General features: G+C 37.0%; 2 protein-coding genes across 5 annotated transcripts; both read left to right on the forward strand.

Moving 5' to 3' along the window:
* Window positions 1–2,073: 2,073 nt before the first annotated feature.
* LOC306887757 (tyrosine-protein phosphatase non-receptor type 2-like) lies at window positions 2,074–7,896 on the forward strand. Of its 4 annotated transcripts, none has more exons than XM_079445764.1 (9): window positions 2,074–2,339; window positions 3,318–3,408; window positions 3,822–3,922; window positions 4,213–4,311; window positions 5,260–5,397; window positions 5,484–5,693; window positions 5,846–6,019; window positions 6,506–6,690; window positions 6,971–7,896. In XM_079445764.1, the coding sequence occupies exons 1-9, from the start codon at window positions 2,283–2,285 to the stop codon at window positions 7,161–7,163; spliced, it is 1,248 nt and encodes a 415-aa protein (XP_079301890.1). In that variant the 5' UTR covers window positions 2,074–2,282; the 3' UTR covers window positions 7,164–7,896. The 4 variants fall into 4 exon arrangements, with proteins under 4 accessions (XP_079301890.1, XP_079301891.1, XP_079301889.1 ...); XM_079445765.1 differs by having other exon boundaries at window positions 2,081–2,339; window positions 6,509–6,690; window positions 6,971–7,890; XM_079445763.1 differs by having other exon boundaries at window positions 2,093–2,339; window positions 3,318–3,423; window positions 6,971–7,890.
* A 2,082-nt stretch (window positions 7,897–9,978) lies between these two features.
* On the forward strand, window positions 9,979–17,225 carry cep76 (centrosomal protein 76). Its single transcript, XM_079445032.1, has 12 exons — window positions 9,979–10,398; window positions 11,124–11,282; window positions 11,409–11,490; window positions 12,016–12,240; window positions 12,327–12,512; window positions 12,868–12,965; window positions 13,433–13,561; window positions 13,693–13,881; window positions 13,996–14,162; window positions 15,412–15,745; window positions 16,438–16,655; window positions 16,820–17,225. Exons 1-12 carry the CDS (start codon window positions 10,336–10,338, stop codon window positions 16,956–16,958), a joined length of 1,989 nt encoding a protein of 662 aa, XP_079301158.1. The 5' UTR covers window positions 9,979–10,335; the 3' UTR covers window positions 16,959–17,225.
* The last annotated feature ends 1,196 nt before the right edge of the window (window positions 17,226–18,421 follow it).

Genomic DNA, 18,421 nt, shown 5'->3' on the forward strand with positions numbered 1-18,421 from the left:
AAAAGCATGTATCCCAGATCTTTATAATACAAGATCGGATAAACTATTTAAGAGGTTCACGTGAAGATCAGCGGAAATCTGAGCATGCGCAGTAAAGCCGCCTCGCATATTAGTTAAACAGCGCCCTCTATTGCATGCAATAGTAACCGTGCACAAGACAGGAAACCACGGATGTTTGATATTTGCATTTATTGAACAGTAAAACATGTTTGTGTTAAGAACATATGAGAACGTCAATCTTTACTCGTTTGGATGAACAAAATCAGCTGGCTAGAAAAGGAGCATCCAAAGGGTGCTCTGCTATATAAAAAGGCAGCTGCTTTAGATCATTCAACAACAGTAAAACAGGAATAGGACGTGAACAGTGTAAATATGAAGAATCTTCAATCCCTTATACAAAAATTAGAATTTAGAAGTCAAAACACACCCATCATCTCAGCAATGAGAAGTATGGGAAGCAAAAGAGGAGCAAGGGATAACTGAAGGGAAGGGCCAGCGTTGCAAAAGTCTTCCTCACAACAGGTGGTCTTCAAGGTGTATAAGGTCTTATTGGCAAGGAACTCTACATCTGTTGTCTTGTTGCACTCCTCCATGGGAAGACAACCCATCACCTTTATATCCAGGACAGAAGCTAAAAAAAAAAAACAAAGGAAAAGGATTGCTGAGTAACAAAGATAGATAGGTTTATTTAAAAAAAAAAAAAACCATTTACCTGCTTTACCAATTCCCACATAACACAACTCATCACCACTGCAGTTTGTCTTGGTAGTGTAACACACATCCCAGAATCCTAGCTCACACCGGAAGCACTCAAGTGTTTGTCCTGCAAGCAAAGGGAAATTAAAGTGCATTATTCTCCAATGGAACAAACAGGTGTAGCCTATAGTGTGGTTGCGTTTTGTGTTGTTAACTGGATTTCCAAATGCCATTAAAGCTATTAAAAAAAAAAAAAAAAAAAACTCATATTGCATATACAAAAGGGACTTAAATCACATTGGTTCTACTTAAAATGTAGTAGTAATCTATAGAAATAGATTTATTCATTTGAGCTGATTAGAAATAAATGGTTTAAAAAAAAACATGCGTTACAATAAAACGATATAGCACAATAGGCTACTTCTCAAATTCCATGGAAATTATTGACTTACCCAAACAAAACAAAGACATCACCATCACACAGGCAGTAAAGATAGTTCCTCTCATGTTTAAGTGAGTCTTGAAAGTAGATAAGGCCATAATATGGAAGCAACACCTCGAGCTGGATACTATCAAACAAACAGCCAGTCTATATAATCGTGTGTGACAATGGGGATTGCTGCATAATGCACGACAAGGTGTGAGGGGGATAAAAGCATGATCTTATTAGCCATTAATAAGAAGCAGCTGTTTAGCACGTGCACCGCTAGAAAACCTTAAATGTGTCACGTGCACGTTCAGACACATCCTTTCTCAATCGAAATTCAATGTAATCAAATTATTTAAATTGACAATATATGTAGCCTAATGATACATTTAATTAATTACACCAAAAGACAACAAGAAAAAAGAATATCAATAAATTAAAAGGACGTAGAGATCCTTTCAATCATTTTCCTGGAAGTATTGTGTCATTTGTGAATTGAATTTAAAAGAATCTTTAGTTTGAACAAAATTCGCTTAATTCTACTAATTAATTACGTACTAATTAGTACTCTTTAATACGTCTGCCTTATAATGTTTTATGCCAGTGTGCTTTATTTATGCAACTATTGTTTATGCTTAATATTGTCTTTTTGCTATAGCTTGAAAAGTCATGCTCTAATGAAGATGGCGGGGGGAAAAACGCTTAGTATTGACCATATGTGGAAAAACTTGATTTGTAAATGAGGAAATTTAGTAAAAGATCGTGACATTTTGTTGGTGAACGACTTGAGTGAATGACCCACTCATTGCACAAACTTGGTAGCCTTCTCTAAGAGTCAGTGAATGAACGGTTTTGGTGAAATGATTCAAAAGATTCGACACTTGTATGAGTCTCCAGCAGCACCTGGAAGTAATGGAGGTGGGCCATGTGGAGTCTTGTCGACAGAGGGCGCTGTTTGTCGCGCTCCACGGGCACACGGAAGTAGTCGATGGGGGTGCTGAAAGTGCTGGTAATTTTATCCTCTTTGATGAGGGTTAACATCGCACTGCACCGTTCCTTGCCGTTTTTACGGGATCATGACCATTTTTAACAATGGAATGAGCTCAGACGACATATGATTGAACCATTTCCCATTTGATTAACCCCGCTTCGGAAGAAAATGCATCAGGAGTTTGAGAACATCGATTCATCTGGACAGTGGCAAAACCTTTATAATGTAAGTCATACGGTTCTTCTGAATGATTAAATTTGAGCCGTTATTAGAATGAACGCTTGGGACACCTGCTGATTTGTAATGTTTATCTAATGCTCCTATGTAAGTACTCGGGCCGTGAGAACGGATGGGTAATTCAGCTTTGCGTTACAGCGCATGCGCGTAATACCGAGAAATATGGTCCACATGAATTTACTGCCCGCAGCTACATCTAAAATAATCTTGTTTTGTGAATCGTTTCAGCTCGGGTAAACGCGAACGTGAGTGGAAATGGTTTTACAACTCAAACGGTTTATTATTTTTAATTCTTGTCAAGAAGCAAAACGAATAAAACCATACAGCGAATTAAAATAACTTGTTTACACGGAGTAAATGCCAGCAATGTGAAGTGCGTGAGCGGTCATGTCAGTGCGGTGCATTAGAGCAGCTTCCTGCCAACACGCGGGCTGCGTCTCAACACCTTGTGAGCTATCTACCTAGACAGCATTTCAAGACCTCTCAGTTTCACCTTAGTTTGTTTTAGGCACCGTTTGAGTTCCAAGTCCTATCACCCTAAATATCATCTGATCTCTGCCGCTTTCTAAAACCCCCGCGTGCATGTGTGATACTCGAAAATGCTGTCAAGTTAGGGAGCTCGCTAGGTTTTGACACACCTCCATCCATGCACTGATATGGTTTCTGAGAACTGACGAGCACTTCCCAAGAACTGAAGAACCGAAGCTGTCAGTTCTCTATAACTCAGCCAGATAGTCCAACATGCCCTTATTTGGCTGAATATATTTTATTCTGACTGTGTTATTTGTTCTTTATTCATATTTTAATAACACTCCCTCCTCCTTTCGTCATATTGAACATTTCTTATGCAGGTTTTACATGTCATGACATATATGAGAGAGGAGTGTTTATTTATTTATTTGTTTTTTGAGGGATGGCACTTAGGGTTTTCACACTAATGTTGGTTATTTTGTAATCTCTTTCTAGGAAATCCGTAACCAGTCTCAGGAGTGTCCCTACAAAGTGGCAAAGTTCCCAGAAAATCGCAATAGGAATAGATATAGAGACGTCAGTCCCTGTACGTTTCTTCCATGTAAACCATTTTAACAATGTTTCACTCATTTTGTAACCTTGCCCTGAAAAGGACAGTTTACTTAAACTCGTATCATTAATTAGCCAACATCGTTGTTTCACATCTGTATGACTTTCTTTTTTTTTGTTCTTTGTCTGTGAACCAAAATAGGAAATGTTATAGCCTCGGGATAACAGCCTCAGTCACCATTCACTTTCATTGTATAAAGGAAAAATGTAGTGAAAGTCAATAGTGACTTAATGTGTAAGACAGCCATACAGATTTGAATGACAACGATGACAATTGTTTTATTAAAATAGTCCTTACAAGCTTTTTTTCTGTAAAATGAATCTTGATTTCAGATTAATTTAACACTAATTGCTAAAATCGCCCTGAATAACCTGAATTTTTGTGTTAAGATGATCACAGTCGGGTGAGATTAGAAAATTCAGAGAATGACTACATAAATGCGAGCCTAATTACCGTGGAGGAGGCCCAGAGAAAGTACATATTGACACAGGTATGGCAGTAATGGAAAAAGTAAGTCCGCTGTTTGCATTTAGCTGACTTGCATTGATGTCTCAAGTGACCTCAATACACATTTACATGTGGTTCTTCTATACCAACAAATTTGATTGACATGTTTCCCCTGTTTTTATTGAATTTGTGTTTAGCACCATGAAACCTGTCTTTTTAACAGCCTTTTTAGAACAAAGAATGTCTGGAAGATTGTAGTTTAATGGAGCATGCATTGACCAGCTTGTTTGTGTATTCTCTAATGTAATTGCAGACACTTTTCGCTTTCTGCAGGGCCCACTGAGGAACACTTGTGGTCACTTCTGGCAAATGATTTGGGAACAACGTTGCAAAGCAGTTATTATGCTTAACAGAGTTATAGAAAAAGGCTCGGTGAGTGAACACAAACATTGTTTGTTCTTTGCCTTGCTTTGTTTTTACATTTATTAACATTTTAATTTAAAAGAAAGAAACCACTTGTGGTCTGCAAGTTGTTATATATTGTAAATATTACTACATTTATTTATCAAGGATGCATTAGTTGATGGAAAGCAGCACAACTGTTTCCAACATTGATAATATTAAGCAATATTGCTTGAGCACCAAATCAGCATTTTAGAATGATTCTGAAGACTGGTGTAATGGCTACTGAAAATTCATCTTTGCCATCACTGGAATAAACTTAACTTTAATATGTACTGTTTCAAACTGTATAATAAATGCTGAGTCCAAACTTTTGAATGGTAGTATATACACTGCCCTCCAAAAGTTTGGAAACACCCCTGGCAAAGTGTGGTTTTGGCTTCACATTCCAACAAGACAATGACCCCAAGCACACTTCCAAGCTGTGCAAATCCTATTTGGAGAGTAAACAGTCAGCTGGCATCTTGTCTGTCATGGAATGGCCTCCCCAATCGCCCGACCTCAACCCAATTGGACCATGATGTCCGTAAGAAGTGTCCAACCAGTGTGAATCATCTTTGGGCAATCCTTCAGGAGGCTTGGAGTAATATACAGTATTAAGTCAATGTTTGAATAAACTGACAGCTCGGATGCCCAGATTACGCAGAGCTGTAATAGCTGCTAATGGTGGATATTTTGATGAATCGAAAATTTAATTTTTTTTCTATGTATAAACTGTTTATGTAATAAAATGTTTTCGTAGTTTGTGTTGTCCCTTATCAGTGCAAAATTATCACAAATTAAAAAGGATTCATGCCAATATTGTCCAAAACCCCACTTTTCTAGGGCGTTTCCATACTTTTGGAGGGCAGTGTATCTTACACATTATTATTTCAAATAATTGTCTTAAGATCTGTTTTTATTTTTTTTTCTTAACAGGAGAAGTGTGCGCAGTACTGGCCAACAAATGAGGAGCGAGACATGTATTTCAGTGACACTGGGTTTGTAGTGACTCTGGTGTCTGAGGATGTCAAACCGAATTACACAATCAGATTATTAGAACTCAAAAATGGCAAGGTGAACGTAATGTTAAATCATTGTCACTGAATAGTTCTCTAAACAAAACATAAAAAATAAATGTTTAAATTGTCCCTTATTTTTAGACCGGAGAAACCAGAGAGATCTACCATTTTAATTACACAACGTGGCCTGATTTTGGTGTGCCAGAGTCCCCAGCATCATTCCTCAACTTCCTTTTCAAGGTTCGAGAGTCTGGCTCATTGGGGCCAGAGAACGGACCTGCGGTGGTCCACTGCAGTGCAGGAATAGGGAGATCTGGGACTTTTTCATTGGTTGACACCTGCCTTGTATTGGTGAGACTGCTGTTACAAAATATTTAATAATTCTAAAGGTTTTACAGCTCATCAGCATTTATTACATGCATTATGTGAAAATGTAGTAGTTTTTTCATGTACAATAGAATGTTTTGTTGAACTGATATTTCATTGTCGTTTTGTATTTATAGATGGACAAGAGGAAAGACCCTTCGTCTGTGGACATTCAAAAGGTTTTGTTGGATATGAGAGAGTATCGAATGGGCCTCATCCAAACTCCAGATCAGCTTCGATTTTCATATATGGCAGTCATGGAGGGAGCAAACAGCATCCTGGGAGACTCGGCTGTACAGGTGTCAAGCATGGTGCGATTGCATTATTACATTTGATTTTGAGTAGGTTATTAATAACCAGAGTTGCTTTAAAAAAATTGTATTGCATTTATTTGCATTATATTGTAAAAAAAAAAAAAAAACTACATCACTGTTGCAAACTTTGGGGACAGTAGATTTATTTTAGATTTATAGTAGATTAAATAGATTTATACTTGAACATTCATAATGTTCAAAAGGGACAGTAGAGACATTAATAATGAATTTTGAACTTTGAAACACTAAATTTATTTATTTTTGTTTGTGTTACTTTTGATAAACCATAGTAATTGTGCTTTTGTGCACAATTACTATGGTTTATCAAAACCATAGTAATTGTGCCCCTTTTTTTTTTTTTTTTTTTTTATCGACATGTTACACATCAACTATTCACATATATTGCAAAGTACACGTTTGCTTCCCAAAAGTATTTAATGTACTGTTTATGTGTCTCTAACCCTGAAGCTTTTGCATTGACAGCAGAAGCAGCCTGAAGAGTGGCAGGAGCCAGAAGCTTATTTGGTTTCATCTTCTCAGAGCTCTATCCTGAATTCAGAGAAACTCAACGGACAGTCTGACTCTTGTACAGAGCCACATGATCCAGGAAGGGAACGAGACAGCATACATTCACAAAACGAAGAGCATACAGAGTTAAAAACATTAAGGTAAGATAAAATGAAAAAATATTGTTTAATCTTGTTAACTGATAGCTTTGCCATCATAGCAATCTTTTGTAATATATTCAAATAGAAAACAGTTCTTTTAAATTGAATTGCAATAATATTTCACAATATGACTTTTCATAACCATTACTTTGAGAAAATATATTTAGAAAAAGGACGTGCATTAAGTGATGTAATTATGCTAATACCAGGAAAATAGCTCACTTTTTTTGCCTAATAAAAAATCTGAAGTAATCAACCATGTGTGTGTTATTACTTCCAGCCTTCGCAAGCGGAACCGCGATGAACGGATAGCCAGCACTGCACAGAAGGTGCAGCAAATGAAGCTGAAACTGAGCGATTCGGAGAAGAAGAAAGAGAAGTGGCTTTTCTGGAAACCAATTCTCCTAAATGTCGGTGCTGGTGCAGCTGTAGTACTGGGACTGTGCATGTGCTGGGCCTTTCTGTCCCAGTAATGCCGTTTTATCCTACAGATTCCTCTTCTTGTCTTTGTTTGCCCAGGGACCCAAATTATGGTACTCATATTAGTAGGTGCTTGGATGTTTCTATATAAGGGACAAAAAATGTAGAATGATCGTGTTTACAAGCATTCATACCTGGATGTTCTTCACGATTTATTGAATGTTTGTCGTCATGTAGTTATTACAGTGTAACGAATGATGTAGTTACATTGTAACTACTATTGTAATTCCATTAGGGTAAGTTCTCGCGGCCTAACAACTTTCACTGTACAGTATTTTGTTTATATGCAGAGCAATGTTAAATAGACCCTCGCCGGTCCGTCCAAGTCAGTTTATTAAATGCGTCTGTTTTGCAAAATTTCGGCATGGATATTCATAGGGTGACTCATTTGTTTCAGTAGGTCAAAGCCCAGTGAGTTTCCGTACATGCACATCTCAGGATCTTCTAGTAATAAACTGACTGTAGATTCAGCCAAATGTAATAAGTGGTCTGGTTTCCACTTTTAAAAATGTACATAGTAAACTCTTTACTAAAGAAGAAAAATTGCTGTTTTTGTTTGCATTATTTTTGTCTCCGGCATCTTCTGTGCATATGCTTTTCTGGTTTCTCAAGCTTATTTGCATCCATAAAACGGTATCTCTCATTTCATCGATGCACGTGGGGTAAAACTGATGTATGAGTGTAAATAAATGCAGATTGTGACAGATTGCATATTTACAGATGGCTACATCAGTGCAGTGTCAGGTCTGTTATGTTTAATTTTTCGACAATGGATGCTAAACTAACCCTAGAGATTTGTTTTTGTTTCCAGTCGCCGTTACCTCACACTGTAGGATTTCATTGTGGGTTTAATGCCAATTACTTAGCAGAATCAATGGGAGTCAAATTAGATGTCTCTTCCTGCCATGGTTCCAGGAATTGATCCAATATTTCCAGAAGTGGCTAATGGTGGAGTGGTAATTTCATTCCATCTAGCCAAGTGACCAACCGGGAAAGAACAATCCTTTTTCCTCTCAGCGGTCTGTTGTCACAAGTACGGGAAAAAGCTGTGTTTAAGGGATGACCTTTTAGGAGCTAATAACATTTTTCAAAGATATGAGAAAGCTGTTCCCAACATGCTTTGCAAATATAAGTGACATCTGGTTTAATAATTGAATATAAAAAGCTGTTGAACTCATTCTTCTGATACACTAAAGCTCTGAAAATATATTTAATTGTATTAAATAAGATCTATATATGGTCGTGGTCAGAATTATTGGCACCCTTGGTAAATATGATCAAAGAAGGCTATGAAAATTAATCTGCATTGTTAATCCTTTTGATCTTTTATTTTTTTTTAAAAACACAAAAATCTAACCTTTCATTGGATAATAAGAATTTAAAATGGGGGAAAATATCATTATGAAATAAATGTTTTTCTCTAATACACATTGGCCACAATTAATGGTACCCTTTTATTCAATACTTTTTAAACCTCCATTTTCCAGTTTAACAGCTCTAAATTTTCTCCTATAATGCCTGATGAGGTTAGAGAACACCTGACAAGAGACCAGAGACCCAGAATCACTCCAGATCCTTCAGATTCACATCTCCATGACGGTGCTTCTTCTCTTCAGTTCACCTCACTCATTTTCTACAGGGTTCAGGCCAGAGTACTGGAATGGCCATAGCAGAAGCTTGGTTTTGTGCTCAGTGACCCATTTTTGTGTTGTTTTTGAGGTTTGTGTTTGCATTATTGTACGGTTTGAAGATCCATTATAAGATTTCTAAGAGTCAGTCACTTGTTGATTTTTTATCTGTTGGTAGAATCCATGATGCCATGTGTCTAAACAAAATGTCCAGGACCTCTAGCAGAAATATAGGCCCACAACATCAAAAATACAGCAGTATATTTCATTGTACACAGGGGGTACTTTTTATCCCTGTGTTCACCAAACCCATCTTGAGTGTTTGCTTCTAGAAAGCTCATTTTTTAGTTTCATCTGACCATAGAAGCCAGTCCCATTAGAATAATTTTTTTTAAGGTGTTCTGACCCCGAGACTGAACTATTTTCTGCAATTCTCCAGCTGTGGTCCTCAGAGAGTCTTTAGCCACTCAAACTCTCCTTCTCACCACGCATTAGGATGATATAGACACACGTCCTCTTCCAGGCAGTTTCGTAACATTTTCTGTTGATGGGAAATTCTTAATTATTGTCCTGATGGGAATTTTCACTGCTCTAGCTCTTTTCTTAAAGCCACTTCACTAATTTGTGAAGCTCAATTATCTTTTGCTGCACATCAAAAATATATTCTTTAGTTTTTCTCATTGTGATGGATGATTAAGGGAATTTGGGCTTTGTTTTCCCTCCTGTTTATATTTCTGTGGAACAGGAAGTCATGTCTGGATAATTTCATGTCCATAATCACCCTGGAGTGCTCAAAATTGTGAATATAAATGGGAAAATATACTTCAGAGATATTTTACTCATAAGAATTTCTAGGGGTACCAATAAATGTGTCTGTGTATTTGAGAAAAACATTTATTTCATAATGAGATTTTCCCCCATTTTCAATTGTTTTAGTTCAATGAAAGGTTAGATTTTTTAATAAAATATCAAAAGGATTAATAATGCAGGTTTATTTTCAGAGCCGTCTTTGATCATATTTACCAAGGGTGCCAATAATGACTTCAGAGAGGAACACTGAATATTTTCATGTATAGATTTCGGTATGGTACACCACCACCACAGTATAAGTGAGTAAGTACAAAGTACAGTGTTTATAATAAACGAGAAGAACTACAAGATCCAGGGGCTGCATTTGATCACGTCATTTCCTAAGTATGAAGACGCTGTGCCTGTTTTAAACCATAGTTTAATATTTATCTCCAAAATCGTAAAGTATTAAAGCTAATAAAGACTACTGTTCGTTAAACGTAATGTAGTTAGGTTTTTGTTTTTCAGCATTGAGTGTATTTTAAAACCGCAACAGCGAGAATACACAGGCGCTGTGGCGACAGACTCCCGCTTACCTTTCCGCCAGGATTTAAAACGCGTCCAGCAACAGAAGAACATAAACAATATGAGTAACTTATGTTGAAAACCTGTGTTTAATGCAGTCGCTGACTTCAAATGTTTTGACTTTTACATTTTAAACACTTGTGGCATTTTCACGCTCGGAAACATGTCCCTGCCGCCAGAAAAAGCAACTGAATTAAAACAAATAATCCATGACCATTTAATCAAGGTAAACTAAGTAATTTAATGATCTGTTGTTAACGTTACTCGCAAATCATGACTATTCATTGCCTTTAGTGCAATAGACTTTGCATGTGTGTACTTCGAGCAAATTATTTATGTCAGAAACCATTATATTCCTGTTTTACATCATTTTATATGATTCAAATAATGTTGTAGTTGTTGTTTTTACTGGTTTATTTAGGTGGTTGACATGACAACCAACCACACATGCAATGCTTTTATATCGTAAAATTTTTGTGCAAAGCAGTTTTTATTTATGTATTTAATGTTTTTTGTTATTGTTGTTGTTTTTAAATCTTATTCTCAGCAAGGCTGCATTCATTTGATTAAAAAATAATAATAAATAGAGTAACGTTAAACAATGATATTGCTAACTATTCTTACAATTTAAAATTATTTATTTTTATTTGAATATATTTTGAATTGTATTCAGCATATTAGAATGATTTCTGAAGGATCACGTGACACTGGAGTAATGGCTGCTGACAAATCACAGCTATAAACTACATTTTTAAATGTATTAAGATAGAAAACAGTGCTTTTAAATTGTAATCATATTTCACAATATTGCTGTTTCTTCTCTATTTTTAATCAAATAAATGCATCTTTTGTGAGCATAAGGGACTTCTTTCAAAAAATGACCTAACCTAACCTACATCTTGATATTGAAAATCTCCTAATGCTGTTATTTGTCAACTAACCCGTTTTCAGATGGATATCCATAGTAAAATTCGTGATGTTTTAGCGGAGACTGTGAGGGGTGATGGGCAGTATGGACAGCGCTCTCTCTCTGAAGAGGATTTCATACATGCTCTCCAGCGGAGAGGAATCGTGGATGATGTGATGAAAGATCTCCACTTCACAAATGTGGTAACTAAGAGCATTTTGATTATATATTGATGCTTTGCATACATTGAGATTGCAAAATGAATGCATCTTTTTCCCAAAGCATAGATATGTTGTATCGCTTTAAAAGACAAGTTGGTTTCCCATCAGGATGTTTCTCACACTGAAGCTGAATCTGTGAACAAGTCTGCAACTCGTTTTGTGGACAAGAACATCACACAGCTGAAGACAAGTGAGTGATTGTTAATCATTTTTATCCTCATATCATTCTAAAACCATCATTTTGTTCATCTTTAAAACACAAATGAAGACATTTCCTGTGCTTTCAGCGTAAGTGCATTATTTGCCATATTTGATGTGCTGCATGTATGTGCGCTGATCAACGTTTATATGGGAATATGCATCTGTTCAAGCCTGTTCATCATTGTTCATATATAAAGTGACTGTATTTCTTCAGAAGACTTGGATTAAACCGCTTGGTCCTTATGGATTACCTTTTATCATATGATGTTTTAAAGTTTTGGTGGAATAGACTTTCAATGGAGTGGGAGATTTAATTGAAAATCAGGTTTCATTAAAAATATCTTCATTTGTGTTTCGAAGATGAACTAAAGTCTTATGGGTTTGGAACAACATGACTTTCATGATAGGAAAAAGAGAAGCATAAACCTTCTGTTGAACATCCTTTGTGTCCCAAATTAATTATTAAATTGTAATTTTTTTTAGTGAACTAACCCTTTAAAAAACATTTCACCAGCCAACATCAGTCCACTAAGGAGATACCTCTACCTACAAGTTCTGGGCGGTAAGGCCTTCCTGGAACACTTGCAGGAGCCAGAACCTTTACCTGGTCAGGTGTGCTCTACCTTCACCCTTCATCTCCACTTCCGCAACCAGCGCTTCCGCTCCAAACCAGTCCCATGTGCCTGTGAACCAGACCTACAGGAGGGCTTTCTTCTGGAAGTCCACAGAGATGGCCCAGGTGTCTTAAGCAACCCTACTTTTTTAGCAGTCTAATGTACTCCATTTCATTTCAAGAACCTGTCATGTGTTTTTGTTATGGCACAGGAGATGCTAGCAAGATGGCTGATGCTACCACCATGCTGTCCATCTGTGATCCAGTGCACATGGTGCTGATTAAAACCGACACGTCTGGGGACACAACACTCATTTCTTCTTATTTTCTTGACTGGCGGAGAGTTCTCAGTGCTCCCAACGGGAAAACCAATGTCTCAGCAGAACTGCTGGGAGTGGGTAAGCAAATGTCATATTACTAAAGGTGAACATTTTTCTTTCATAACACGCAGTTTACCCAAAATACAAATTATATGAATGTTTGTCTCTCATTATGATATTCCTGTATGACTTGTTCTCTTCTGTGGAACATAAAAGAAGATATTTTTACTAATGTTTCAACATTGATAGGGTCTCAAACAACTTTGGACCCAAGTACCTTTCATTTTATGAACAAAAACAATTGCAGCATTCTTCAAAGTACCTTCTTTTGGAGATTTAAACTATACATTTAAGTTGTAAAGGACACATTAAAGGGTGTTAAGCCGTAACAATAGTTAATGGGCATGTGTGCATGTATTTATTTTTTTCTCAGGCAGTGAATGTAAAGTAGCTGTCGGGGTTCTGAATCTGAAATTGGAACTGTACCCTCCTCTTACTGAGACCTTGAGCCCTGATGTCATCACCACCCAGGTAAATCATTATTATATAAATGCTTCAGTTTATTTAAAATTAAGTCATTCTGTATAACATTCAAAGGAATGTTTGAGGTTGAGTACAAGTAAAGCTCTACTGGTAGCATGAAAAAAATAATTTAGACTCATCCCTTTTTTTGATGTTCTTTGTGTTTATGCGTTGATCATTGTTTTCAATTTTTCAGCTCCAGTCATAACCATGTAATGAGCTTTTGAACGAACCACACCTATACACTTTTCCAGTTAGCCATTTTATCTGGCCACCATTTTTTTTTACTTTGAACCCAGAACATTTCTTTAAAGGAGTTGTTATTCTCTAAGCATCATTTGTTACAAAAAGGGGGATGATAAGTCTTCAAAACAAAGCTTTCTCATTCTCATAATTTCTCTATTATTTGTCTCAGTAACATTGCATTGTAAAAACAGCTTGCCTAAAACAAAAACTCGGGATCTTGCTTCTTCCAGCAATCCCTGGAAAGGCAGAAAACAGCAGAGAAGGAGAGGCTGTTTTTGGTATATGCCAAACAGTGGTGGCAGGAGTTCTTGGAAATTCGACCCTCACACCAGTCCAAACTAGTGAAGATCTTTGCACAGGTGACCTGATGTTACTGAGCAATGTACTGTTGAATGTTGCTATATATAACTAGATATTGGTGATTGGCGATTCATGCTTGTTAGTAACTGTATTTGCATCAGATGTTCTATACAACTTGTGTGTTTTCCAGGATGAAAATGGTGTGAACCGGCCTGTGTGTTCATATGTACGGGTATTGCGTGCCGGCAGGTTGCTGGAGAGTCCGCGACAGGCGGCGCGGTTCGTTAGCCTGTTAGCTCAGGAGAGAGCACCTATGGTAGGCGGAGGAGTCCGTCAGGAGCAGTGGTGCTCTATGATGGCCTTTCTGTGCAGAAACAAGGTAAGACACCCTATTAAATACTGATTTAACACTAAGCACTGAACCTAAATATAAGCTAGAGTAAAACATTAGAATTCATATGTGTTTTTATGAACGTTGATTTTTTGTTGTCAGGGAGACTGTGAGGATCATGCCACACTGCTGTGTAGTCTGCTGTTGGGATTTGGACTGGATGCTTATGTATGTGTGGGCACCAAAGCCAAAAATATTCCACACACCTGGGTCATGACCTGCGGTACAGACTGCTCCATCACCTTTTGGGAAAGTTTCACTGCACACAGGTAAATATTCATACATTCTAATTGTTCTTAGTTATTTTCTCAACTGCCCCTAAAATTTCTCCGATGTATACATTTATGAGCCAAATGTTAGTTTTTGTTAGTTAACCACTTAAAAAAAAATTCCTTAATGGTTTTGGCAATATTTCTGACTGTTAAAAAAAAAAAAAAAATGATTGTATTGATTGATTACGAAATGTCACCCACCTTACAGTTCTACTTCCAAACAAAGTTTCTCTTGCAATTGATTAAACATTACAGTTGGATCGCACTATGCTAAACAATTAACAAAAACAGGCTTTGTGAAATATTTGAAGGTTTTTGGAATTTTTAATTATTTTTTTTGCAACAAAACAATTTATATACTAGTATTTATACTAAATTTCTATTTATTAATATTTTGAATTGGCTTTTATTTTTATATTTTCAGTTCATTTTATTTTGTTTAAGTTTTAGTAATTTTAGTACTTATTTTAGTTAGTTGACATTGCAACATTTCTAATTTCATTTTTTTTTACATATATTTCTATTCTGTTTTATTTCAGATTTATTTGAATTAACAAAAATTATTTTTAATAGTTTTAGTTTTAATTTTCATTACCTATAGCAAAACTGGTTGTGAATATCTTTAATTTAGTGCTGTCAAACGATTAATCGTATCCAAAATAAAAGTTTTTGTTTACATAATATATGTGTGTACTGTGTATATTTATTACGTGTATATATAAATGCACACATGCATGTGTATATATTACAGAACATTTTTCTTTATATATTAAAGATATTTTTATATAATATAAGTTCTATGAATATAAATAAATGCATGTAAATATTTTCCAAATATAATACTGTATGTGTGTGTATTTATATACATAAATATACAAAGTACACACACATTATGTAAACACACACTTTTATTTTGGATGCGATTAATCACGATTAATCGTTTGACAGAACTACTTTAATTACACGTACATTTCCTGGTTCTTTTGGAATCAGACATGAATGAAAAAATTCACAGTTAAGAAAGAAAGTCAATCACAAATTCAGTAAATCACAGTCAGTGATTGTAAGTGAGTGATTTAAACCACTGAGTTTGAGGCTGTTTCATGAATCTTGTTGACTGATTCATTAAAGTACCATAAGAGTAATTTGTTCACAAATCAGACATCACACTGATTTCGTTGTTGTTGTTAATAATGTTTAATATCTTGCTTTAAGACCAACCTTCCTGTTTTATTTTCTGTACTAGATACCTCCACCGTCCAATAGACCCAGATGCTCCCCCCATGGTTCCCCAACCAAAACCCACCCACCCTTACCGGACGCTCGGCTGCGTCTTCAACCACAAGATGTTCCTGGCGAACTGTCAGCCGTCAGATGCTGTGGAGCTGTGTGTGTTTGACTTCACAGATGGCTCCCGCTGGAAGGCCATGAGCGAGGAGGCCGTGAGGTCTGTATGTGCACCCGGCTCCACCTCCTCTCTCCCACCGACTCCTCCTCTCTGCTCTTCTTCTGTAGTGCCTAATGAGGCCAGCAATCAACTTGAGCTGGAAATGCGCTACCTTTTAGCAGAGCATAGAAAGGTAACAAGCAACCTCCCACCCAAAAACAACGTATGTAAAGTGCATTTCGGAATACAGCTTATTCCTGTCATGACAAAGCTGAAATTTTTAACAGCCATTACTCCAGTCTTTAGTGTCACATCATTCAGAAATCTTCAGAAATCATTCTAAAATGTTGATTTGGTGCTTAAGAACCTTTTTTTTTTTTTTTTTTGCAATGTTGAAAACAGTTGAGCTGCTTAATATTTTTGTGAAAACTTTGATGCAGTTTTTTTAATTCAGAATCCTTGATGAATAGAAAATTTAGCATTAAAACATTTTTTTGTAAAGTAAGGCTTTACTGTCACTTTTTATCAGTTTAATGCATCCTTGCTGAATAGAAGTTACAACTCTTGTAGTCAATTTCAACATAAGTTATTTTCTAGTAGTCTATTCCTCCTAGAAAAAAGTATTGTATTAAACTTGAAATATCATGGACCACTTATATTATGCTTTTTGTAATTTTGAAACTTAAAATACCCAGTTCAATATTCAATATTTAATATTATTTCAAAGAAAAAAAGTGACTTCGGGTAAGCAACATGAATGTTTGTCTAATTTTTGAAAATGTAAAATCTGAGTTTTCCACAAATATACAAGTCTAGTTTCTTGCCATTGAAAATATTTGACAGAAACTCGTACTTGGATACTTTTCAACATGCTTTTGTCTGTAGGATCTCGGTCTGGCAACGGTGTGGGATGATCACCTGTCATACCTGCTGTCAGCAGCGCTGTCGGCGTATGAACTAGAGCGCTGTACTGGTGTGTCGTGTGGAAACGAAGAGTTTCAGGATGCTGTGAGAAGAGCGGTGCCTGACGGACACACTTTTAAAGGCTTCCCTATTCATTTCTTGCATCGTAATGCACGCAGGGCATTCGCTACCTGCCTCAGGTACCTACACAAACAAACAGAGCTACCTTTAATGCCTTTTTTTTTAAAGAAGTTTAAAGAAGTAGCAAAAAATGAGCAATTTTGTTCAGTGCTGTCAGGGGTCAAAAGTCACACTGCAGTTTTAGACAAGCGACTAAAATAACTTGTTTTCTTATGTATCACAGGTCACCGTTCTGTGAAGAGATTGTTTGCTGCCGAGGGGATCATGTGCGACTGGCAGTGAGGGTTCGTGTGTTTGCCTATCCAGAGTCGGCTTGTGCTGTGTGGATCATGTTTGCTTGCAAGTACAGATCAGTGCTGTGACAGAAAGCAGTATGACCATTCACCTCAGGTTTATAGAATTCACAAATCTCCTTTACAGCTCCTTAATCTAATCTGCTGGGTTTGGGCTATTATTATGAGTTTTGCCACTACTTGTATGCCATTTAAATCGATGCTGCTCATATTTGTGCAGTACAATTACAATTGTTTTACATGTACAGTATGTGTGTGTGTGTGTCTGTCAGTTGGAGGCTTTTAAAATGGTATTTATGGATATATTTTTGTAAATAAATCACTTTTACAATGCCTTTATTTGTCCTTGGCATGGTTTCCATTCTCTTGTGCCATTTAACTTACCAATTTGTCAGATTCATTCATTCATTCATTTTAATTCATTCAGGATTCTTTGATGGCTGGAATTTATTTGAAACCGAAATCTTTTGTAACATCATAAATATCTTTACTGTCAATTTATCTATAAATAAGTATTAATTAATTTTTCTTTTACATTTACATTTTACATTTAGTCATTTGGCAGACGCTTTTATCCAAAGCGACTTACAATTGGGGAATACAAAAAGCGATTCATCTTGAAGAGGCAGTCAGACAGAGGAAGTGCTCGTAACACCAAGTCTCAGTCATTGTTCAAATAAGTACAAGCTAGTAGGTGGAGAGAAAGATAGAGGGAAAGTTTTTTTTTATTTTTTTTGAGTTTAGGATGAAGTCAAGTACTGCCGAAAGAGATGAGTTTTCAGTTGTTGCTTGAAGGTTGCCAGAGATCCGGCGTTCCGGATAGGGGTGGGAAGATTGTTCCACCAGCCAGGAATGGTGAACGAGAATGTTCTGGAGAGTGATTTTGAGCCTCTCTGTGATGGTACCACAAGGCGTCGCTCACTAGCAGATCTCAAACTTCTGGAGGGGATGTAGGTTCGTAATAGTGAGTGGAAGTAGGAGGGTGCAGAGCCTGTGGTAGATCTGTACGCAAGCATCAGTGACTTGAACTGGATGCGAGCTGCCACTGGTAGCCAGTGCAAGGAGATGAAGAGAGGTGTAACATGCGCTCTTTTGGGCTCGTTGAAGATCAGTCGTGCCGCTGCATTCTGAATCATTTGTAGAGGTTTGAGTGCGTTTGATGGCAGACCAGCCAGAAGAGCATTGCAGTAGTCCAGTCTAGAAACAACCAGGGCCTGGACAAGAAGTTGCGCAGCATGCTCTGTCAGAAAGGGCCTGATCTTTCTGATGTTGTGTAGTGCAAACCTGCAGGAACGAGCAGTCTTTGCAATGTGCTCTTTGAAGGTCAGCTGGTCATCAAAGATTACACCAAGATTTCTGACTGAAGTTGATGGGGTAATCATTGATGAGCCGAACTGAATCGTGAAGTCATGCCGTAGAGTCGGAGTGGCAGGGAAGACCAGAAGTTCCGTCTTTGCCAGGTTGAGCTGTAGGTGATGTTCTTTCATCCACGCCGAGATGTCCGCCAGGCAGCCTGAGATCCGTGCAGCTAC

Source organism: Barbus barbus (assembly GCF_936440315.1).
Source record: "Barbus barbus genome assembly, chromosome: 21".
Lineage (NCBI taxonomy): Eukaryota > Metazoa > Chordata > Actinopteri > Cypriniformes > Cyprinidae > Barbus > Barbus barbus.